The 20,982-nt window shown below is 40.3% G+C and overlaps 1 protein-coding gene across 1 annotated transcript in view; it reads right to left on the bottom strand.

The window, feature by feature from the left end:
• Positions 1 to 12,112, bottom strand: part of man1a1 (mannosidase, alpha, class 1A, member 1) — a 210,799-nt gene extending 198,687 nt beyond the window's left edge. Inside the window, exon 1 of the mRNA XM_034076387.2 lies at positions 11,405 to 12,112. Coding sequence (XP_033932278.1) covers positions 11,405 to 11,911 — 507 coding nt within the window. The 5' untranslated portion in view covers positions 11,912 to 12,112. The remainder of the gene's footprint in view (positions 1 to 11,404) is intronic.
• Positions 12,113 to 20,982: the final 8,870 nt, after the last annotated feature.

The following is a 20,982-nucleotide window of genomic DNA, read 5'->3' as shown; positions in this document are numbered from 1 at the left end:
TATCCATTTATTGAACTTTAAAACAAATAAATAATAATTTGATCAGTCTCTTTTGAACTGTTGATTACCCTGAACGTCTAATTCAACGGAAAAACCAATACAAAAATAAATGATACATTTATATTTAAATAAATAATAAATGCCAATAAACAAGATCAACAAATATTTTGGAGCGCACTTCCACAAGCTACTAAACATATAAATATGATAAATAAAAATAAATTGGACCAAAAATAAATTAGATCAAATATGTTGCACTCATCAAATATAGTGTACAACCTAGCAAAGCAAAATAGTTTGTTTTGATTATGTTGTTTTCGTATTTGTGGCAGGCCAAAATCGTAATTGCGATAAAAATACGATTAATTGCACAGCCCTAGTTTCCATCAGTCATTTTGTTATGCTTGGGCTCTCATTCAGATAAGAATGTGAAGTTGTTCCATCCTCAAAAACAAAAAGCTAATGCTTCTGCAGTCGAGCTGCAGCTTCTGCAGTCGAGCTGCAGCTTCTAGCGACGGTCTTCTGTTAAGAAAGGACACTGAATGAGGCATCACACACAGGACTTGAGTCTGAACACAGCAGACAACAGGAGTATTTACAACAGCATATAACAACTAAAATACTGCATGTGGGTGCACACTCACATTCTCTGTCTTACTGTTACATAAATCCCATGAATGTATGAGACTAAGTTAGCTTCATTATATCTCAGTGATTAAGTGAATAATAAAGTTTCTATCGGGTCACCATCAGCCTGTCACTCATTATTTTCAGGGAGGGGGCGGGGCTTGGAGGAACGGGGAGGGGGCGGGGCTTGGAGGAACGGGGAGGGGACGGTGATCGCGGAAGCTTTTGTCCTCCTGCCTTCACAAACTTTACACACGTAGCCTATATATCGTCTGCAAATTGCTAAAGGACATTCATACTCTGCAATCCAAGACTTAATTAAATCCACCAAAAACCTGACATGATTGTAACGCGATTATTTTTGAAAAACATAAATCCCTGTGTCTCTGAGCGACACGGAGTGATTCAGAGCGGGTCCTTCTGCTGTTGGTTCTGGACTGGTGTTCTTGTGTTGGTGGATAAAGCAGACTGCTCCGTGTTCGGTGTTGCTGTGCCGCTGTCACGTCTGTTCCCTGATCTCTGCGTCACCGACCGATTTGATATTAAAGTGACAGAAAGAAAAACGTTATAGTAAAGCCGCGGCCGGAAAATCAGGAAGCAACGTTACTACGCTATAACCGATTATCTTCCGTCACTGCATCGATACCGAATCGTCCACGTCCGCATTGTAGAAACGATTATTTTCAACACCCCTACTGACAACACATGTCTCGTGGCCATTCTAAGAAAATAAGTGGAACCAGTGAACAAGAGGCAATTAGTTAAAATGCTTGATAGCGAAATACAGCTGCTAAGTTAGACTGAAAAAGGCACAGAAAGAAACGGAGACTTCTATTTCTGGCCCTGAAGGTTGGCGAAGCGGCAAAATGGCTTTTTGGGTGAAATGCATGCACGCTTGCAAAGACGCACCCACATAGGCTCACAGAGTGGCAGGAACAATTGCGTTGGGCACAAATAACTGAACTGTATCCTGAAGACAGCAAAGCAAGGAACAAGGAAAGGAGAAATAAAATGCCGGGAGTGAAGAGGAGAAAAGGGAGGAAGGGGGGAGAGAAATGACATGCATGAAGAGATGTAAAAAGGGAGAGGGAAGATTGATGGTTCATCTTTGCTTTGACAGTCGGCTTTAGACAGTGAGGAGAAACCTTTACTAATCCACAGCTCTCTGAACATCGTGTGTGTGCGTGCGTGTGCGTGTGTGTGTGTTCTAACAAGCCACTGGTTACAGTTTCCTCCGTTGTGTTTCTGCATGTCTTTGAAGAAGAGGTGCTGACAGAGGCTGACAGGGCGTTAAGCGAGTGTCCTTTAGGATGCTGAGCTTTAAGGAGTAAATACTGCAAACACACCGTCCTTATGGCCGGTTAAATGTTCATCTGCATACTCAAGCAGCAACAAGCTCCACCTCATCACATGTCAGACACACTCTTACACACACACACACACACACACACACATAAGGAGGATGAGGAGTCAGAATAGAACAGCAGCGGTTGCTCAGAGCACAAAAGGTGAGACTTTGTGTATTAATTAGCAACCAGTCTGTCATTATAATAAAGAAATGCTGCCACTAAGACAAGAGTTGCACCTGTGTGTTGCTTAGAGCTAATTCAGGTTTCCCCAGAGGCCTCGAGGGAGTTTCAAAGGGGGGTTCCCGGTGTATTAACTGTTAACAACCACCATTACTGCCAGTGAAGTAAGTGTCACTTTTCAAAAGGAAACTGCAGATTTGCGTCACTTAAACGTAGATGTTTTTCTCAAGAGCTTAGCGATTTGGTTTCGACACCAGTCAGGCAAAAAAAATCCAGCACCTATAAGATACCCTTTCAAACAGGAAGTGTGAATATGACTTCACCAAATCTACATTTGACATTGTGAGGGACGGTAATTCCCTAAGTAGCCTACACTACTAAACCACAGAATTCAACTGAATTTCAGTCAATTCAGTTTCAGTTGTGCGGTTTGCTCGTTCCCATGGGGATGTCCATAGGGTAAAGGCCCAGACACACCTACCCCATTTTGGGAGTCAGAGGCAGTGGCGAGCCGTCAGAGGCAGTGAGGGCCTAAGATATTCTAAAAAATAATATTTGAAAACATTACAATTTAAATATTATTATATATATTATTGTTACCCTACTTTTTTTTCATTAGTTTTACCAAAATAACTTCATTTAATTGTAATTAAAATAACATTTCCAAATAAATAAATCCTTCGAATCTGCCTGTTCAGTTTCTGTTGGAATGTGAAGGGTTAAATGCGGTCTCTGCGAGTTCTGTGAAGACGGGAGGGCTTGTTGGTCCCTCTCTACATTCACAGAGGGCCAGCTATAGTAACTCAACGAGAGACGGACTTTATGACAAGTTCCGCCCGCTGTGAGGTCAAGTGGTGCAGTGACGCGTCCTAAAACCCGGAAGTAAGCTGCGCTCGGATTCCCTCGACAGAAAGCAACGGGATTTCTCCATAGGATTTTGGAAGATAGTTTGAAATAAGGTCTGTGGAAAACGAACCCGTTTGATAAATGCACGTTTTGTTCAGCCGGATAATATCCACATGTCTACCCTACTTTTATTATTTTTGAATCAGAAATCTAAACGATAGATTTCTGATTGATAGATTTATGATTAGCATAAGTTCGTTCATGATGGCTCACTTCAGTGATAGTGATGACATTGTTTGCAAAATTATTAACCGAGTCATTTTCAAGATTGAGTTCCAATGATAAACTGGAGTGGCAACGGATCAGCTGAATGACCCGCAAGTGCTTCATCCAAAAGGACAGGAGGATGGACTTTGTGTTTCAGTGATTTATCATTAAAGGTAGGCCTAAGTCATTTTCAATGCGGGCCGCCGTGCCGACTTCATTCATGTTTAATTGTTACGTGGCTGTGGGTGCCCTGTCCTGATAGGTGTTTATATAAATGGTGTTCTGTGTGGTAGAGGGTCGCTGTCATTGATGCGTTTTGCACCCCGGGTCGCTGTTTTGATATTCCGCTGAAGTATACGCTGTGACGTAATAACTCTTCTTTTTTTTAGAGGGAAGGGGGGGTCAGAGGGCCTAGGTATAAAAGTCACGGCTCGCCACTGGTCAGAGGCAGTCGGGCATTCACGGCGCCCTACTCAGGTCGGTGTGTCCCGCACCGTCGTTGCTTTACGGCACATTGTCACACCTCCCGCGTTCTTTGGTCTCGGGTTGGTGTGTAGCGGCCTTAAGAAACCGTGTGTTTTAATCATTCGCAAATAACATTCTGAGAAGTCCAGAATATTCAGCTGTGTTGTAAAGATGTTGCCCATTGATGGATGTTTTCCTGATCTTGCAAATGTCAGTTTCTACATGTAGTGTCTATGTGTGAAAAAACCTAACCAGCTCGTTTATCTTACTTGTTAGAATTCAATCTGTAAAAGTGTCTGTTTACCAACGATAGGCAGGGTCTTATTTGCAATGGCAGAATTACAGGTCGCCCATTAAACTATGGGTGGAAGTGTGTGGTATCCAAAAACAACATAATTCAACTATAACTAACTATATCTCATCCCATGACAGCCTAATATTGCTTCATGGGAAAACACTGCTCCATACATCCTAATATTCCAGGTGCTATGAATGATATCAAGCCTGAAATCGAATCTATTTCAAGCTGTTAGGAAAGATGTTGGTACCAGAGAGGAAGGTTGTTTGCTGTACCAAACAACTCAGGAGTTCTAGCATCCAGCATCGACCCCTTGATCTAGCCTGATTTCCCCTGTTTATCAGCCCAGGTTTTTATTATTACCCCCCTCTGCTCTCGCCTCCAAAGCCTCTCACAGAGAGACCAAAGAGAGGAGGGGGATCTCCAGAGAGCCTTTGATTTGGAACAGACAAACAGATTTAGCTGATTGTGGGATTGTGGCGGTCCCTCACAACAAGACGTTTATCTCTTACAGAGTGGCCTCTGCAGCATGCCCACCACAGCAGGGCAGATCCCTGGATAACTGGCTCCGATGGCAGAGAGTAAGAAGACGGTATCACAGAACTTTGTCTTCAAATAAGTTCAGATTCTCGTACTTAATACCAAGAGGCCATCCAAGGGGTCAAGGGGAGCATGTAAGGCTACGATTGAGTGGCGTTATTGGCTTCATGAGCTGAAAGTGAAACATTTCTATAACGATCTAGGGAAAAACCTTGAGTTGTCGATGCATCTATAGAAAACACAGCTTAAAATATCTGAATAAGGTGATAATAATATGCCTTTTTGCATCACTCACGACAAGTGATACTATTTATGTCGTCATTCTTGTCCTTGGATTATTATACTCAAGTTAACCAAAGTCTATTTTAGTCCAAGTACTCATCAAAGCGAGAACAGGAACGATATTCATTGTGTGTCAATGTAAATCTATTAGTGCTGATTGTATTCAAGCTGGAACACTTCTCTGATGTTGCCATACACATCTATGACTTCACATTACGATTATGACTTCTAAAAATGTTGCTATAAAAACTAAGTCGAATGTGATTATGCGATAAACAATAACTACTACATTAGTGATATGTATAGTGTCGTTCCAATAAATGCCAAAAGCCTAGATTATAGCGTGTATGGAACTCCTGTAACAAGTTCATATTCAACTTAAATTTACTACAACAATTACAGCTTGTCCAAAAGCACGAAAACATTGTTAAGCTAGTATTGCAAAGAAGAGTCCAACATGTTGTAGCTTGTTGATAATAATAAGGGGCATCATATATTTGTTTTATGGATGTTTTGACAGTTTCTCGGAAGGGAAACTGAATACCTCAAATGTACTGAACCAGAAAGACCAATTATCTCCAATCAAAAGCAGGACATAGCTGCAAGTTTTTCATTTAATAACAACCACAACTGCCAGGCCAAAGTCAACACTGTCACCAAGGAAAACGTACATTTTCTGACAGTTCTCATAAGCCCCATTGCTGTTTAATCAGAAGAGACATAACACTGCTAGGTTCATATTTAGCTTAGGCTGAACACGTTTGAGGTAGCCACTTCTTATTGAATTATCGTAATGGCATCTCCCTATACACAGAGGAATACATGTAACTTGACAGTTAGCGGAGGAGATGTGTTGACACGGTGGACAACGTTTACTCTTAACATCTCGTATCAAATGTGCTTTGCTGTTAGACGAGCGTTTCTTTTTTTAAGATATTCATTTGAGAACTGATCGAAACTCTACAGGAATCCATTGGACTTACATTGCACATCCATGCTTAAACATACATTAATAAGTCATGGGGTTTTCTATTTTCCTTGGTTTTTGTGAAATAATTTAAATAACCTCCATTTGTTAAAATATAGATCTGCTTTTCAAAAATCTTCCTCGTCAACAAGCTTTTTGGAGATCAGTTTATTGAGCATTGTTTTTGAGTCTTTAAGTCGCATCTGACCAACCCATAACTTGAGCATGTTTGACAAACCCTGTGTTTGATACACGCTGTAGATAAAAAACACACTTCTGTTGTATCCCCGTCTTGCACTTCAAAGAATTACAGTCTCTCCAAACGTTCAAATGTGTTCATCAGTTGCTCCATTAGGTTGGTTTGCATTTAACGTCGTAGAACAACGCACCGTTATGGATGATTTCTGCAACAATGTTGGTTTATTTTGAGCAAGTAGCAGCTGGACAATCTTGTTTTTTCTATCCATGACAAACCCTAACCCTCACCATCTTAACAAAAAGAGTGAAAAAGACATTGTCAAAGCTCCGGATAATTGGCACCAAATATGTCTTATATAATGGTAGTCAATATGTTGAGGTGATTTGCTTGATGTTGTTTACAAAGGAATACTTTTAGCCGTCATGGTCAATGTGATAAGTGAGGGTAATCATATCTATTACACTTTTAAGAGCCTGCTGCGCAGAATATAAAGAGGAAGTGCCACAGGAAAGCACATTTGCTTAGGATAGCACTAACCTTTCGGTGACCCGTTTCCTCAGCAAAAAAATAAACACAGCTGAACCAGTTTGCTTTCCAAATTCTGGTGACACTTTTGCAAAGGTGTCAGCGAGGGAAGCTCCGATCGATCGGCCGATATTCACTCTTAATCAGGGGTGTCAAACTCAAGGCCCGGGGGCCACATTCGGCCCGCGACTTCATTTTATGTGGCCCCACAAGAGCTTGCAAAGAATATAATATGTTTATTATACGGTTACATGCTACAGAAGCACGTTGCCCATAAACTACATGTCCCACAATGCATCTCAAATATGACTTTTTTCTCAGAATTTGCCTTTTTTTCTTCAAAATATGCATTTTTTCATAGAATTCCTTTTTCTCAGAATTAGATTTTTATTTCAAAATGTCACTTCTATTTCTTTTTTCTCAAGAATTTAGCTTTTCTTTTTAAATCATTTTGGGACATACGCACTGAAAAGACTTGCAATTATTTTCCCTAGACTTCTGCTTTCAGACGTAGTTAATTATGAAGTTATTACCCTATCCGATGATAATCCAATGCAGAAGCAATGATGTAATATAATACATTATTTTATATATATGATATATTTATATATGTATTTTTATATAGTCTTAAAGTTACAACCGGCCCTTTGAGTGCAACCATGATGCTGATGTGGCCCGCGATGAAATTGAGTTTGACACCCCTGCTCTTAATAGTTTGATCGGTGCTCTCTAAAAAGGCTGATCAGGAGAGCCGATCACATGACGTATAACACATGACACTTTTCTCTGTGCGCGGCAAAATGGCTTCACCAGTCTGGCAGTATTTTAAGGTGTCCGAAAAAGACAGTAAAATAGCGGTATGCAACGTGTGTGAAGCAGAAATCCTGCAGCTCCGCCCGCTGTGACGGACCGGTGAGCGGAGCAACACACACACTAAGAGTTAGACCTAACACACTTAGCTATTTGATCTACCTCTGGAACTAAACTAGTTATACATATATTTATTCTTCACTGTCGGGTCACTCATTACTGGATCAGTGAGCCGCATGAGATACTGACAGGCTGTCAGGAGAGGGGGAGAGGCTCCGTTTATTCCCCCCGTGTTATTATCCAAAGTTAATGTAAACTTGAATAATGTACTTAATTTGAATCAAATAATGTTGTTGTTTGTGGAAGCGCATCATTTATTGAAAAATTAATTTGAACTTTTTTCGATCCGTTACGATTATAAACTGAAGCAATATAAAAATGAGCCCCATTAACTGAGTTTTAAACATCAGAATGTATTACCGGTAGGGCTGTGCAATTAATCGTATTTTAATCGCAATTACGATTTTGGCCAGCCACAATTACGAAAACAACATAATCGAAAAAAACAATTATTTTGCTTTGCTTGGTTGTGACAGCATATTTGATCTAATTTATTTTACTCTAATTTATTTGTATTTATCATAGTTACATATGTTTAGTAGCTTGTTGAAGTGCGCTCCAAAATATTTGTTGATCTTGTTTATTGGTATTTATTATTTTGATATAATTTAATTAAATGTATCATTTATTTTGTATTGGTTTTTCAGTTGAATTATACGTTCAGGGTAATCAACAGTTAAAAAGATACTGTTGAAATTATTATTTGTATTTGTTTTAAAGTTCAATAAATGGATGTTTTCAAAGTCAATGAATAATCGTATTTAATAATCGTGATATCAATCATTGACCAAAATAATCGTGATTATGATTTTTGCCATAATCGCACAGCCCTAATTACCGGTCATAGTCCAGTAATTACCGGCTAACGGAAAGTCCGCTACTCAATTCACAAAACAACACTTTAAATGGAAGATCCCCATAGCCCCACCCACCCTATGGTCGGAGCGGCCGATTCTGATTCCGGTGATCGGCCCCAAGAACCCTGATCGGAGCATCCCTAGTATCAGCATGTGATCACAAGTATAAGCTTTTTGTTTGTTTAAAATCTGTTTTACAGCTGAATCCAACTGCAGATCATCAGCTGATGAAGGCAACATTTAAAAAAAGAAACTGTAGAAAAACAAGTTTTGACCTAAATTGGAATGTCAGCGTTGCTGCTTGGGCTAACATAACAAAAAAAAGCAGCAGCAGCATCAGTGCAACAAATTCACTCTGATGCCCTTAGCACCAGTGTTATTTTTTTTAAGATTTATATGAACGTAATATTTGGACATTTCCCAAGAACATAGCCCATAGCAACACAACCCACTGCACTTAAGAAACATTGATTGCTGCGGTTAGCAAACAAACAATCTCAATGTGGTGTTGATTTCCTCCCGGCACACTGTTGTTGTTTAAAAGCCATCCAGTTCACAGTTAAATATCCAAACATCCACACCCAGCTGGGAGCGAGGAACAAAGGGATAACGGGTCTCTAAGTAAAGTAAACCATTCTAATTTAAGACTAAAAACTGAGATAATGTCATTCTATTCCACCTTAAAAATACAAGCATTTAAGGTAGACTAAGTAGCCAAGTCTAAGTAGCCAAGTCTTTTTTTATTTGATACAGTATTCAACTGAAGTCCTCAAACATGGGATTGTGTGTTTGCACTACGTCGATAAGATGACACATAGTTCTGTGGTATGATAATCAGAAGGCAGGAGGATGTACTCTATAGGCAAAACAACCTTGATTGGTACACAGTGAGGCCTCCCGTTGACATGACGGGTTTAAAACCTGCTTCTTGTGGTTGACAGCATGACCTTTCAGTATCACGAGATGTCATCTTAAGCTGAGAAACGTATCCCATCAGCATCTCAAACATTGGCTTTTTAATACCAAATACACGCATATATATTTTTTTAGCATTCAGGGCGGTGTTTACAACGACACCCCAGTGATATATTGATTACACATGCTTTCGTTTAACATAATATTGCCATAAAGTTCAGTCTCAAGGGTCTTGAAAGGGTCATAACGGATAGGATTTTCTGGATAAATTCGATTTTAATGCCTGAACCAATTATTGCTTTTCATAATCTTTTCAAAAAAGTGCTGCTCGAATATGATTGCTTTATTGATACTGGGGTTTTCAGTCAAATACATCATTATCATATTTCATTTAGTCAGAACTGAAAATAGCCTTGCAGACAGTACAGAGATTGTTCCAAGAAGTCATTTCCAGAGCACTTTCAAGTCCGCTCTGGGCTGAAATGACTTTCAGTTATCTCAATTTCAAAGGATCTTCAATGAAAGGCTAATATCAGTCCATCTGAATGTCTTCACACCCGACACATGTGCTCAGTCAGGACAATAGGGCTGAATCTGAATGTTATAAAAATCGCAAAATGGACACATGCAAAACCAAAATCACATACCTGTTAAAGACGAAATATGTGCAAAAATACCATTCTGAATTAAGTATTAAAGTTCAGTCGGTCCTCTGCATGAGACTAGTTAACCACCTGAATGAGTAAATAGAAATCAAGTCACCTCAGTGAACAGATCTACGATAACTGCTCACCAAAAACCCCATCAGTAAAACTCATTTTCAATACATCACCGAAGATATTTCATATATCTCATTCTACATTTACATTCCTATTGAGCACATCAGGAGCTGAGATAATAAGAACAGCACAGATAATGCTGCAGGAGCGTGACTGAACACCAGCAGCAGCCACCCGAAACCACCTGAGACTTTCTCTTGTTTCCCCCACTCCCCCACACCCACACGGCAGTGAACACAATAATGCCAGACATGCTACCTGTTGGTGTTTTTCAACCTGCTGCAGGCTTTACAATATTGAAAGAGATCAGAGGGCACAAAAGCTATTGAATAAAAGTCAAATACAAGGGGGTCTTTGACATTATCTCAGTAAATAAACAGACTGAATTATGATTTCAAATGAGTGACAATTGGTAATAATCCTATTAATAAATCAAGCTTTCAAAAGGAACAGGTGCATCTTCAAATTCCCAATCCTCAGGGGAATGAACTGTGGCGTACACTCTAAATCTAGGTCATAAATTATGGTGTGTGACAGGCTAAAGGTGTGTTCAATCTTCCACAGCCATGATAACAAGGGGTTACCAGTTACCACTGTGGTGACTGATAATCTGGTTAATCATATATTCCCCTGACACTGGAAACCTGAAAGGCAGGTATATAAGCCCGGAGGGGGGCAGTGGATCCTGCGTGCATTCCTTGGTTTTCCCCAGAAACTGACTGCTGGGAAATGTCGTGGAAAGAAAAACCTGTGCCACGCCAAATCCCGTTGAAAAAAACATAAAATCAACGTGTCATATTCACGTTGAGGTGTGCGTTGATGTCGAAACATAGTGTACGGTATTTAACTCAACAAGACTACATTTCTGAGCAATTCGGCTACAAGTGATACACTATGGTTTACTGTGTTGCAATAAAAAATGAAGTGGTATACTTGGTCCACTATCGTAAGCACCGCTCTCCGAGGAATATCGGCGGAGAGGACTTTCGAGATAACACGCGAACATTATGTAAAAGTTCAATTCTCGTATAATTTAGGGCTCATTTGTGTATTATATATGCGCCGTATTAAAGAGCGGGTGTGACACATTCATGTTAACTGTTAAGTCATGTTTAAGCATTAAAACCAACTGTCATAAAATAAGGAAACATTACAATCACATGATGTAAAGGTTACAATTTCGTGCAATTTAGGGCTCATTTGTGTATTATATTTACGCCGAATTATAGAGGAGGTGTTAACCCTTCATGTTGACTGTTAAATCATGTTTTATAGTGAATACAAACTGTAGTATCCTATGTAAATATATAAATGTCAGTTGTTTTTGCCGGAGTTTGGCGTTACGTCCAAACAGCGCGTGCGTTCAACAGATTCTTACCTCTTTGATCTTAGCGCGTCTCTCCTTGGTTTCTGGGTCCAGAGGTTCGTGTCCAGTAGCTCCAGGGGGTCGGTGATACACAACAAAAGGTAAATTATTGACATCATTACCACCGTGACCCTTAGCCTCCTGAAGTTTCTTTTTGTCATTCAAAATGTCCTTCTTAATCTCGTCCGGTCGTTTCTGTAGAGTATCCTTGGCCTCGAGCAGAGCTTTTTCATGGTCGTTCTTGATTTTGGCCAGGACCCTCTCGTCGTTTCCAGCCGATCCCGGGTCGCTGCTGTCCGGACCGGTGCGGGTGTTGGTCTCCACCGCGGAGGAATGAAAGAAAACTCCACTGAGCAGCTTCGACGAGTCCGGTAGGAAGAAAATAGCCCCGAAACACAGGGTAATAAAAGCACTAAACACTAATAACAAGATGAATTTCTCTGTCAACCTGAAAGAGGTCGGGCTGGCAGACTTCCTATTCGGGGTCGCGGTAAAAGGCAGAAGAGTTGCAACTGGCATTTTCTCCTCTTCCTTTTCTTAACAAAAAATGAATTCAAACGCTCGGTTAAGCGCACTTTCGGGTTATTCCGTTCACAAATCCATGTATAGGTGGTATACAACCGTGACAAATGGAGCACAACTGTGGTTAAATCCCTGGTAAAAAAGTTGAGGAGTGAGGCAGCTGCCCATACCGGAGACTCGCTGCAGACAAACCGAATCCACGATCTCACACAGGAAGTAACGGAGAATATGCGTGACTGACAGCCGAGAAGAGCCAATCCGTTTCGGCCCTGTGATTGGTTGGAACACAGGGGGCGTGTCTTATCAACGGCCGGGTATAAAGCTTCTGACAGCCGATGAAATTACTGTTGCCAACTTTCTCGGTCAATTTGGCGGCTTTCCAAATCCTCCGGCTACTTATTTGTGTCAAAAGCGACAAAACGACTAATATAACGACTTGTAATGGTGTTATTAGGGACTTTTCTGGTGTTTGGAGACTCACGTATTGTTCTGCAGTTAACAAGCAGCCGTGAGCCCCTCAGCCCTCCCATAGTACTCACAGGCGTGCACTCACAGTTGCCTCCCGCAGCAGCTCCGCTGCAGTCAGAGCAGAGAGGAGACAGCTTCAGTCACTTAATCACCTCGTCCACTGTGTGTGTGCCTACCTGACTGTGACAAGCTAAACATCCACGTAAGTCATCTTGTCACAGTCTAAACTGTATTCACAAAAGTACAGAAAGGAGTGGGATCAAACCCTGAGTTTAAAGGATGGTTGAAGACATTTATTGGAGATGACACACGGGCATACTATACTGCCTTTATTGTAAGGGAGATTTCTACTAAAAACTACTTCTACTTTTTCTAATAGAGACATTTGTGATCTACTGTCGTCTGGATTTACTCTGGTGGTTTCAAGTTTTGATCCTTGAAGGGGGTGGAACGTTATTTTACCGCCATTACATGATATGCAAATTAGGGGATTACGTCATTTAGGGACTTCTGTCGACTTTTCGGACCGCCAATAGCTACTTTCCTTACTATGGAGTTGGCAACACTGGAGGAAACAGCTTTATGTTCCGCAAACAGTTCAACAGGAAGGCCAGGAGACGATGGGGTTTTAAGTGTTTTCTACACACATTAAAATAACATAACCAACATTTAATTGCGTGGATGCTCAATTATGCCAATTCGATGAAAAAATACACACGTGTCATTATAATGAAACGCGTTCTCATAATAATGACTTGGAAGGACTCTTGGAATAATGAATTACAGCCTATCTCAAAAGTATAAGAAACTTTCTCAAAAGATTGACTTTGAGTCTCAGAGTAATGAGTCTTTACAATAATGAGTAAGTGTCTCCGAATCAGGGCCGGATTAGTACCTGCAGGGGCCCCTGGGCACTGAGCGCTCATGGGCCCCCCCCCCAACCCAACAAGTAACACCACGCCTACCCAATCCTACCAACATGACCAATATTTAGAATTTTCAGTCAATCTGGCATGTCAAATCGCACACCTATTTGTCAAAAGCAGGGACGCAGCCACATAGTTCAACCAAAGTAGGTCTAGCCTTTTGCCCTTTTAGTCAAACATCACAAGACAAAATACAATGGATAAGATTCCAAGACAGTGTATGGCTCAGGAATACCTAGGTAATATCACTCAAAACCTCAGAGTAGCACCCGACTTAATGCCAAAATATGACTGGCTGGCTGTACACGTACACGAGGAGTTTTATTAGTTACAAACATTTAGAGTTACAAAAGTATAATATGTAGTGAAATGGTGTGGTTGCTCAACTAAGTGATCAGTATCCATTATCCTCTCGGGATGCTTCCAATCACTAAAGCCGAGAACAAATGCATTACTGTGGCTGTGAGTGGATACAAGTTTGCAGGCAAAACAATAAATTGCTCCGGTAGATGGAGAATAAATAATCCAATCGCGTTGAACGATTTCTCCATTGTGAAGCTGTCTGGTCAGCATATCATTGGTCAGTGAGCGTGTCCGGCCGCTAGCATCGGTCTCCCTCCGAGATGCTGGATACTTCGTTGCCCGATTATGAAAGTATGAAACCTCTTTCATCAAAGTCTCCTCCCGGACATTTCCTGCAATTAATCCCCATTGTGCAGGGTCCTGAGAGACACAGGGAACTTCCGATAAACTCGAACCTTCACCCTGCTCTGTGACGTCCTCGTCAGGCTCGTCTTTTTCTTCCTCTTCTACTCGCTGCTGCGTTAGCATGCTAGGTTCAAGGCTAACATTGCTCGCTAGCTCAACAACATCCTCCGTGACCGCCGCCACTGTTCCTTGTGGTTGTTGCTGGCCTATTTCGTCACTTTTTGCTTTTTTGAAAAAGCTATTTATTGTTGGCACATTTTTTAATGCAGCCGCCACTCTCTCTTCTTTTTCTTTCTTTTTCTTTCTTTTCGCAGCCCCGCTGGGTGTTTGGCTACCGGCACCATCCATTTTTACTGCTCACGTGACAAAATGTGACATGAGTGAGGGTGGGGCTGTGATTCGGCTATACCCTGCCGCCGCGTAGTAATACATTTGAGCGCATACATAGTGAGACCTACAGTACAGAGACGGTTTAGAAAATATATTAATTTGACCCTATAGAAAAGCTGTGTTATTTATAGCGAAGAGTGAGTGTCATTTAAAAACAATGTATGATTTTTTTTTTTTTTTTAATCTGGTCACTGAGGGCCCTCTTTGCTCAAGGGCCCCTGGGCACTTGCCCAGGTTGCCCATATGGTTAATCCGGCCCTGCTCCGAATAATGACCAAGTATCTTGAAAACATGTGAACTTTATAAATATCTGAAACTGATGAGTTGGTATCCAAATAATGACAAAAGTTGTCAAAAAGGATGACTAACACCTCGAAATAATGAGTTAGTTTCTCAAATGTATGAGTCAGTATCTAAAAATAATTAGTTACATATCAAAATAAACAGTTAAAGGTGGGGTATGTAATTTATTTCAGAAACACTTTTTGTTATATTCCATAGAATGCTCTTAACGTCCCGATAGCAATGAATACATTAAATGCTTTGACAATAAATACATAAAAAAATGTCATCTGTGGAAGCCGTGGCGCTGTAAAAAGCACGACCAATCATCTGAGCCGGCCCGGCTAAAATAACTGGATGGCCTACCTGCCTGTCAGCCTAGGAAGTGGCAGATTTTTTCCGGCTGTATATTTTCAAATTCTAGCGCACTCGAGCTGGTTTCTCCAAAATGACCTACCCCACCTTTAATAGAAAAAAAGTAGTCAAATGATGTAAATTATTTTGTCCAATTAATGAAAAACGTTATCAAAAAGAATGAGGGGTGTATACCAAAATAATTAAAGACCTGAAAATGATGAGTTGGTTTATCAAAAACAACAACAATGGAAAGCTTTAATAAAGTCTTAGTGCCCTGCAAGGTCATACAAGTACATACATTTACCATTTATTGCAACTTTTTTATTAGTAAAAAATGCATGAACAAGATTGTGGAGCAAAAGACAGTTTTTTGGGGCTTTATTGTTTCCCCACGGCATGACATTCCTCATGGGCTTACCCTCTGACCGTGTCATGTGTCACTTGTGAAGAAATGGGGAATGTTTGGTAGCTAATCACCAAGCATTCGATGTTGAAAAAGGGAGCCGCTAAAGCAGAGTTATAATATTTATCAACAAGATGTTTTAACTCATGCATGTCCCGGTTTTCTTTTTACTCACAATGATAAAGAAAAAACCACAATGCACAGTTGACTACCACTGAAGATGGCATCTCCTTTCTTTTGAAGAAATAAGCATTCCTCAAAAACTTGAGATCTTGCCAAGTATCTTTGAGATATCTTATTTTGAGTTGTATCCGAGATGAAACACATATTTTGTTTACATATTTATTAGAAAATCACAACTAACATCAGAAAACAGAACACCTTTGAGCATTTGCGGCTTATATTGTAACAACATCTCCTGATTCTGGTAAAATATAGATCAAATTAGTTCTCCCAGCTAATTACAAGATCTGATTTCTCTAAATATCCCTTCTTATTTCAAGAAATCTAACCAAGCTAATTTTCACTTGTTCTTTTGGCAGATTTGTGTAGCCAAGTGAAAACAGCTTGTTTTCATTATTGTTTAACTTGTTTTTGGAGCAGCATTTTTTTCCAGTGTAGTTGAATAAACATTACATCCACACATGGAATAATGGAAAGATTTCTCCATATTTTTTTCGTATGGGAATATGAACCAGTGACCCTTTTGGTTTTCAAGCCATCTCCACATGAACTTATTCTGATGAGATCGTTGATCTGTCCTAGTCTGTGTGCGAGTGTGCGATAAATGGAAATCATTTCAATTGTCTGAGCTGGTTACTAATAATGGTTTGAGGAAGCAGTCAGTTATACGAATGAAACATGCAATTTATACTTAAATAGAGATTGGAATTAGTTCACAGCAAAGGGAGGAAAGAAAAAAAAATCCATTTTGTTCCCTGCTATTACGGATTCTGATGAGTGCATGCTCCTGTTTTCAGACTGAATACATCTTCCTCTCTGTATCATTTGAATGTGTAAACATATTGTTGAGCATTTACATTAATATTCCATACATTAACGAGCACATTGGTTACTACAAGTAGCTGCCATGACTTTACAATTGATATTTGCAGCTATACAATGCTCCTCACCTGCTGGAAAGGAACCGCAGTGATGGAAAGTCTAATCTGGGGATGACAGATGCGTGCTGCCATATTGCAATTGTAATTCTGGGATGACAACTCGTCTAAATGATGACACGCGCCCGCATGATTACTTTCTCACTCTGCGATTCATGCAGAAAATTAAATAGTTGGATGAAATGTATGGCATCTCAATTTTGAACTGTGAGTCTCTTGTGGAAACAGTTTTGACAACCCGGCGTTCATTCCTGCGTCATTTCATCAAAGTTAGCTTTTTCACTGGGTTTGTTTTCAACCTGAGTAACTGTTGATAATATATGCATCAAAAGGAACACCATTTCCCCGTGGGTTTTCTAGGCGGGGGAGAATAAATAATCCTTTGTTGTGATGCTGGTAAAACTTGTCGAGAGGTATTGGAGGCTAAACCCACTTTTCAAGATCACTCAAAGAAAATCCCTTTGCATACCCCTCCACTAACATCTTTAATCCAGCGCTCCCTATGAGGTATTTTAGATATCTTTCCGATACTATCTGCTCGCGTCAGACTCTGTTGCAATTAAAAGAAAGATATTGGACATTTTTGTCATCATAAACCATTATGACAGTGAGCAAACCCCAAGGGCAAACGCTCCACTAAATCCACTGGTGTTGGAAGTCCCAGGTAATCAAAATCAAAATTATCAGTCACATCCATACTCGTGAAACTCCACTGAAAGTGAAAACTTCCTTCTATACATAATGTATGGTCGTCGGTTTTAAATTCATAAGCTCTGGATGTGGCTGTTCAAAGGAGATAAACACACAAAGGCTTCAAAGCTGTAGCAACAAGATGTCATTCCTATTAAGTTGCAATGAATTCTGGCCTTCTGAGGCGGCGTTGGTGTGAGAGTCCGTCTGTTTGCCTCCTCCGCCTCTGTGATTTATGAACAGCTTTTTGATGGATGGCAGCTACAGAAAGAAGAAGTCCTGACTCTTGGATTTTGAGGAAGTTAATCTAAAACCTGATGAATTTAAATAGCAGTGCTGGAAATTCAACATCAGGTCAGCAATGGAACTAACTGTTTAGAATAAATGAATAGAGACTTGAATAAAATATTTTTTTTTTGACATTGCATTTTTCTCCCCTGATAGCAGAGTCCTGGAAGAATACATTGTAAAATGCAAAAGTCTTGTGCTATATGTTATCTAATAAACATCTGTAGGATTCAAATTCCATTTTGGGTATTATTTTGTTTTTATCATCATATAAGTATAATTCGGCATTGCTGTAAGTTATAATGATAGCCCTACCATCCCCGAAAAAAAAAGATGTATATCAAATGTTTGCACAGTCAGTTTGACTTAAAGGTGGGGTAGGTAAGTTTGAGAAACCGGCTCGAGATCGCTAGAATTTGAAAATACACAACCGGAGAAAATCTGCCACTTCCTTATAGAGCCCCTCTTCCAACACACACGAACGGGCACATGACCAATGAGGGCACGAGAAAAGTTTGTGCCCCGATGGAAGGCTGACAGGCAGGTAGGCCATCCAATAATACTGTAAAAAGTACACCCAATCCGTTTAGCCGGGCCGGCTAAACGGATTGGATGTACTTTTTACAGTATTACGGCTTCTACAGATGACATATTTTTATATGGATTTTTTGTCAAAGCACTTCAGATATTCATTGCTATCGGGATGTTAAGAGCATTCCATGGAACAAAAAGTGTATCTTGAGCCGGTTTCTGAAACTTACCTACCCCACCTTTGAGATCTTTCCCTATACACTTGAATGCTTTATAGCAGGGGGGTCAAACTCAAATACACAGTGGGCCAAAAAAAAAAAAATGGGTACTAGTGGAGGGCCGGACTGGTTCAATGTTTATTGCAAACCTTATTGAAATGAACTTGTTGCACATATTAAACCTGGAACTAACGAAGCTTAAATTATTGCCTATAAAAACAACATTACACATTACATAATCAGTTGCATTAATTTCTTATGGCTCTATCTGCAGCTTCATTTCTTATGATTACATTTTTCCACAGGCCAACAACAGCTTCAACAAAACTATTTCCCTCAAAGAAAAAACCAAACATGCCCTGTTGTCGTGAGAGAGAAAGTGCAGAAGGAAGCATCCATTAAAGTCAGTGTGCTGCTCTGTGATGCTAGCTCAGATACTTGGCATCTCATCAGGGTGCAGGGTCATCAATGTTTGGGCTCAGGCTCTGAGCGGAGGAGACCCTCAGGATGGAGTGAAGGTGTGCGTGCAATATACCGGCGGGCCAGATCTAATAGTAATTAGAAATTATACTGCGGGCCGAAATTAAATCCACAAAGGGCCTGATTTGGCCCCCGGGCCTTGAGTTTGACACATGTGCTTTATAGGATGTAAATAGTAGTTGCCATATTATGCTTTTTGGGGTTTTCCCTTCCTGTGGTGTGTTATATGGGGTTTTTGTGCATCTCAAAGCTGTTGACCAATCACAACAGAGCCGACCAGCTAACCAATCAGAGCAGACTGGGCTCTGGTTTCAGACAGAGGGTGAAAAGAGGTGCTGCAGCACAGGCAGTATGAGAAAGAGCTTTTGAACATTAAAGCATGGAGACATGTCCCAGTAGAGACACTACATAATGATATACACCTGAACATCAGCAGGAGAGGACTCTTTAAAGTAGAGACACTACATACTGATATACACCTGAACATCAGCAGGAGAGGACTCTTTAAAGTAGAGACACTACATACTGATATACACCTGAACATCAGCAGGAGAGGACTCTTTAAAGTAGAGACACTACATACTGATATACACCTGAACATCAGGAGGAGAGGACTCTTTAAAGTAGAGACACTACGTACTGATATACACCTGAACATCAGCAGGAGAGGACTCTTTAAAGTAGAGACACTACATACTGATATGAACCTGAACATCAGCAGGAGAGGACTCTTTAAAGTAGAGACACTACATACTGATATGAACCTGAACATCAGCAGGAGAGGACTCTTTAAAGTAGAGACACTACATACTGATATACACCTGAACATCAGCAGGAGAGGACTCTTTAAAGTAGAGACACTACATACTGATATACACCTGAACATCAGCATTATATGTCCTCTTTAATATGATCTTTTGGTCTGATTGGAACATTTCAGTGATGTTTCCATTAGCTTGAAGTTGAAATCTGCTCTAGAGCCTGGTCTCAGTTCTGCCAAGTCCACCATGGCCCCTCCTGGCATCCGTAGTTATTTTCTTAACGAGTCTGCAAACCTCATGTTATTACGTAAATATGAATCATGGAATTTGGTGAGGTGATGTTGTGATTTCCAGGCAACACCTCAAGGTGGTACACTCATCAATGAATGTGTATTATCATCACTGAGTAGACAGGCGGCTTCAAATGAGTTTGAGGTTTTTATTAAACTGATATGACTAATATTGTCAGCTCAGCGCACCCTGGGAATCCACTTTCAGCCAATTTGCTGATGTAAAATAGGCCATGCAGTCATCACCCAGCTGTTTGATGCTCGTCTCTCCCTCCCTCTCTCTCTCGCTCTCTCTCTCATGCCACAGTCCAAATATAACCTCGCCCCAATCTGATTTAACCACCGCGGTCTCATCCCCCGGGCAGAATGGACTCATGTGTGCAGAAAAAGAAAAAGAGAGAAACAGGAGAGAAGTATGAGAACAGAAAGTCCAGCAGAGAAGACAAGACAGGCTTTGGAGGTTAGGGGTATAAAGAGCGGAAGTGAATGGAAAGTGTGATGAAGAGAGGAAGAGGAGGAGGGGGGGGGGGTGTGTGCTCAGCGAACGAGGTCACTAATTGTGTTGAGACTTGTAGCTCCCCTGCAATCTATTCCCCTTGTCCCTGACAGAAATCAAATTATTTTGAAATTCTAAGAGCAAGAAAAATATGTTAATTTTGAGCTGCAAGAGAAAGACGGACCATTACTGGAACAAAAGACGTTTATTAAACACATGGCCAGAGTCCTGTGTACCCTGTGGTCCTCCAACTGATTTGTCTCATCTTCATGTATCTCTTTCACCTAAAAAAAGTTACGATGAGAGAAAATAAGACACGTATCCTCGAATAATTTTTGGGCCATGCTACCCATAGTTGCTGTTAACTTAGCTCACCTGATCGTAGTCAAACAATTCTGCTTTTAGGACTTCCTGTCCAGAGAAAGAAAATCAAAAAATACGGAAGAAAATCAGATAATACTAACAACAAAACAGAGTAAAAAAAGGGTTTTCTTCTGTACGTTTTTAATATATGCGGTACACTCAATAATCTGAAAGGAACATTACATATGTAGGGTAATACATATTGAATTATTTATATTTAATAGCTATAAATAGACTTCATAATGTATTCCCTTCAGAAAATTCAGTGGGGAGATTGTTGTTTTTTTTGGTTTCGA

Source organism: Pseudochaenichthys georgianus, chromosome 24 (genome assembly GCF_902827115.2).
Source record: "Pseudochaenichthys georgianus chromosome 24, fPseGeo1.2, whole genome shotgun sequence".
NCBI classification, from domain to species: Eukaryota; Metazoa; Chordata; class Actinopteri; order Perciformes; family Channichthyidae; genus Pseudochaenichthys; species Pseudochaenichthys georgianus.
The sequence above is the reverse complement of the archived record's forward strand: the minus strand, read 5'-3'. Positions and strand labels throughout refer to the sequence as shown.